Source organism: Morone saxatilis, unplaced genomic scaffold, assembly GCF_004916995.1.
Source record: "Morone saxatilis isolate NCDOM2014 unplaced genomic scaffold, NCSU_SB_2.0 Contig8, whole genome shotgun sequence".
Taxonomy (NCBI): Eukaryota; Metazoa; Chordata; class Actinopteri; family Moronidae; genus Morone; species Morone saxatilis.
The window spans coordinates 18,898,748-18,902,687 of record NW_023340257.1 but is presented as its reverse complement, the minus strand read 5'-3'; the positions used below and the strand labels follow the sequence as shown (position 1 = coordinate 18,902,687).

The following is a 3,940-nucleotide window of genomic DNA, read 5'->3' as shown; positions in this document are numbered from 1 at the left end:
AATTAAAACTTAAGAGATAGGGCAAGAGAGCTTGGCTTGTACTGTATTTCTGCTATGAAATTTGGCTGAATGTGGCACGTAAAATATTCCAGTCATTTTTCAATCAAATTTAATTTCGGGGTATTGGTAATGTGAAAGTGAGATGCTTTCGCTTTGGGCCCAATGGGGGACATAATCAATGGTATTACGGACGTCAGCACCACCTCAACATGGTGGATAAAGAGGCTCTAAAATTAGTCATGACAAATTGGAAGTGGCATCAAAAAACAGGCACAGTTTGTGTTTAAAAACCCCAGCCAGCTTCTCCTGTGTGAATTAAAAAGAGGCATTGCTGTTGATTGACACATTGGATCTAGCAAGGATCAAAGATGTCACCCTGTGGGGTTGGATGGGGCGGTGGGATGTAGGAACCCTTATGTCATTCTTTAAACCTAGAAAAGTGAAGTCAGCTGTCATCCGTTTACTTTATCAGCGTTAACAGGCTCTCTCATCAACAATGAAGCTTAAGGCATTAGCAATCAAGATGGATGCCAGAGAGGGTAAAAACCACTGACAATTTGGCATCAGCACATCACCATTTGTGTTCCACAGGGGTCTCTTATTGTTATTATGGCAGAGGATCACTTTTTACTCCTGTCACCACAGGCGTGTTCTCTCCGAGACTGAAATCAATACTTCTAAATGGGAATCAGAGATTCAGAACATCCTTGATGGCTCCATCGGATTGACTCGAAAACAAGACATATTTCCACAGATTTCACCTTTACTTTTTGTTGCCGTGATTTACATGACAGGTTTCTGTCTAATTTTGCAGTACATCTCAGAAGCACAGGGAGAGCAGAGAGCATGAAAAGGTCATAAAAATCCTGGAGCACTGTTGACAAGTGCCCTTTTCTACCTTTAATTCTCCATCCTGATGTCGAATTCAGAGCAAGAAATACACACAAACCCTGTTACATGATGGAAATGTACATGGCATATACCTTACCTAATATAGGAAAACCGTCCTGTGATCATTCAAGAAATTATATGGTTCAGCGGGGATGCAGCCTGGTGGCACAAAAAAACATTCTATTATTTCCATTAAAAGGCTACAGAGACATGGGTTTCTGACAGTGTTGGCGCAGCCTTTCATCATCCCAGGTGCCATTATTTTAGAAAAGCTCCATTTCATTGTGTGATTGATACCTTGCTGGCTGTCTCAGCAATCTTAGTCACACTCTGGATTTTTGCAGCAGGCTCTCATAAAGCCTATGATGCTATTTATTAATTCAAAGATCTCTATTTTCTGACTCAGTGTCTCTCTTAATTCCATTTTTCTCACACACAGGACCTGGAAACCGATCAACAATGGAGCGGCTGGTTGTGTGTGTGCTGCTGTGTGCAGCTCTGGTGAAGGGATACAGCTGCCCCGGCCGCTGCATCTGCCAGCACCTCTCCCCAACTCTGACTCTGCTCTGTGCTAAGACTGGTCTGTTGTTCGTACCCCCCACAATCGACCGAAAGACCGTCGAGCTGCGACTCACCGACAACTTCATCACCATCATCCGCAGGAAAGACTTTTTCAATATGACTAGTTTGGTCCACCTCACCTTGTCCCGTAACACCATCAGCCAGATCACCCCCCACGCCTTTGTTGGCCTGCGATCTCTGCGGGCGCTCCACATGGATGGAAACCGCCTCAGTGTGATAAAGACCGACCACTTTAAAGGCCTCATCAATCTGCGGCACCTCATCCTCGGAAACAACCAGATCCACCAGGTGGCTGCCACCTCCTTTGATGAGTTTGTTTCCACCATAGAGGACTTGGATCTGTCCAATAACAACCTGCGCACCCTTCCCTGGGAAGCCATAGCCAGAATGACCAACATTAACACGCTCACGCTGGACCACAATCTCATTGACCACATTGGAGCAGGGACTTTTACGCTGCTCACCAAGCTGGTCCGCCTGGACATGACCTCTAACAGGCTGCAGAAGCTGCCACCAGACAGCCTGTTCCAGCACGCACAGGTACTGTCTGACGCCAAGGGCTCCAGCTCCTCCACCCTGGCTGTGAGCTTTGGTGGAAACCCCCTTCACTGTAACTGTGAGCTCCTGTGGCTCCGCAGACTGACAAGGGAAGATGATCTGGAGACCTGTGCCTCGCCAGAGCACCTCATGGACAAGTATTTCTGGTCCATCCAAGAGGAGGAGTTTATCTGTGAGCCTCCACTGATCACTAAACATCTTTCCACTAAGCCTTTTGTGATGGAAGGGCAGGGTGTGACTCTTAAATGCAAAGCTGTAGGTGATCCAGACCCAGATATTCACTGGCGGTCACCAGACGGCAAGCTGGTGCATAATAACTCCCGCACAATCCTGTATGATAATGGCACCCTTGATATTCTCATCACCACCCTGAAGGACAGCGGGGCATTTAATTGTGTGGCGTCCAATGCTGCAGGCATCGCCACAGCTGCTGTTGAGATCAACATGATCCCTTTACCCTTGTTTGTTAACAACACAGGCCACATGCGTGAGGACCCTGGCCTATCAGACATCACCACTTCCTCCAAATCTGGCAACGACACCAAGGGCTACGACAAGCAGGACAGGAGGGTGATGGTCAACGAGCTGACCTCATCCTCCGCTGTGATCCGTTGGCCATCTGAACGCCATATCCCCGGCATCAGAATGTACCAGATTCAGTACAACAGTACGGCAGATGATACTTTGGTGTACAGGTAAGTCATGGTGGAGGAGGCTGGATGGAGGGAGGGGAGGGACTGGTAGAGCAGGGACATGAGGAAAGGTGAGACATCTGGAGATACCATCTGCTGAATGACATGAAGGTACATTATGGCAGATTGACAGAACCCAAAGATGCAAAGTGATTAAGTATGTCCAGAAATAAGCAGAACCCCTATAGTGTAATCTGAGAGATATACCAAGTAAGAATGTTTTTCCATAAATTAAAATGGATTAAAATCTGTTGTAATATGCATAAAAAATTTGCTCTGATATTTGAATAGATTTTTGCAATCGGCTAAATAGATTGTGGAGTCCAGCACTCTAAAAGACTAAAAGGGCATTTTCAGCATCATTAAAACATAATATGACAATAAACCATATCATGAGGGCCAACTACTCCACTGCATGTAACTGTTTATATCATTAGCAAGTGTCTGGATTAATTGGTTGAAACACAGAGTGTGATAAGATGTGGTTGTCTAATGATGTGTTTGGTTGCAGTGGTAGAAAATAATTTACTTAATGTAGGTAAAGTAGCAACAACACACTATGAAAATACTAAATTAAAAGTAAAAGTCCTACTTTTAGCAAAATGTACAAAAAGTACTCCTTCTGCAGAAAAAACACCCCTGTGAATGATATATTATGACACTATTATATCTTAACAGCGATGCATCAATGTGTAGGCAGGTAGTTGTAGGTACTTCATATACACTTAAGTTGTTTAGTCCAGTAGTTCCCAACCTGAGGATGAGGCCCTTAAAAGGGTCACAAAATAAATCTGAGGGGTTGTGAGAGGATTAATGTGAGGAAACTAGAAAAAAAAGTTCTGCTGTACACTCTAATCTAGCTATCTAATCTAAGATTTATTTGTGAAATACTGGATAATTTGGTCTTTAAACCGTTATTTAGAGAATAAATATTTCTTTGGTGTGACCTATAACATTTCATAGACATCTGAATCAAGGGGCCCCAACAATGCATTGTATTTTATAACATGGTCATACTTTTAATGTAAAATATATTAACTTAAAAAACAAAGTAACCACAGCTATCAGACCAGAAAGTACAAGGAGAAGAATAAAGTTCAAGAAACACAGAGATAATCAAGCAAAGTACCTCAGAACTGTAGTGAACTGAGGTGGAGCTATCATAGTTTATAGGCTGACTATATGTTTTGTTTATAAAGTATTAAAGGTCCAGTGTG

General features: G+C 43.5%; 1 protein-coding gene across 1 annotated transcript in view; it reads left to right on the top strand.

The window, feature by feature from the left end:
- The first annotated feature begins 1,345 nt into the window (after positions 1–1,345).
- lrfn1 (leucine rich repeat and fibronectin type III domain containing 1) overlaps positions 1,346–3,940 on the top strand; it is a 5,933-nt gene continuing 3,338 nt past the window's right edge. Inside the window, exon 1 of the mRNA XM_035680179.1 lies at positions 1,346–2,726. Within this exon, the coding sequence (XP_035536072.1) occupies positions 1,351–2,726 (1,376 nt within the window). The 5' untranslated portion in view covers positions 1,346–1,350. The remainder of the gene's footprint in view (positions 2,727–3,940) is intronic.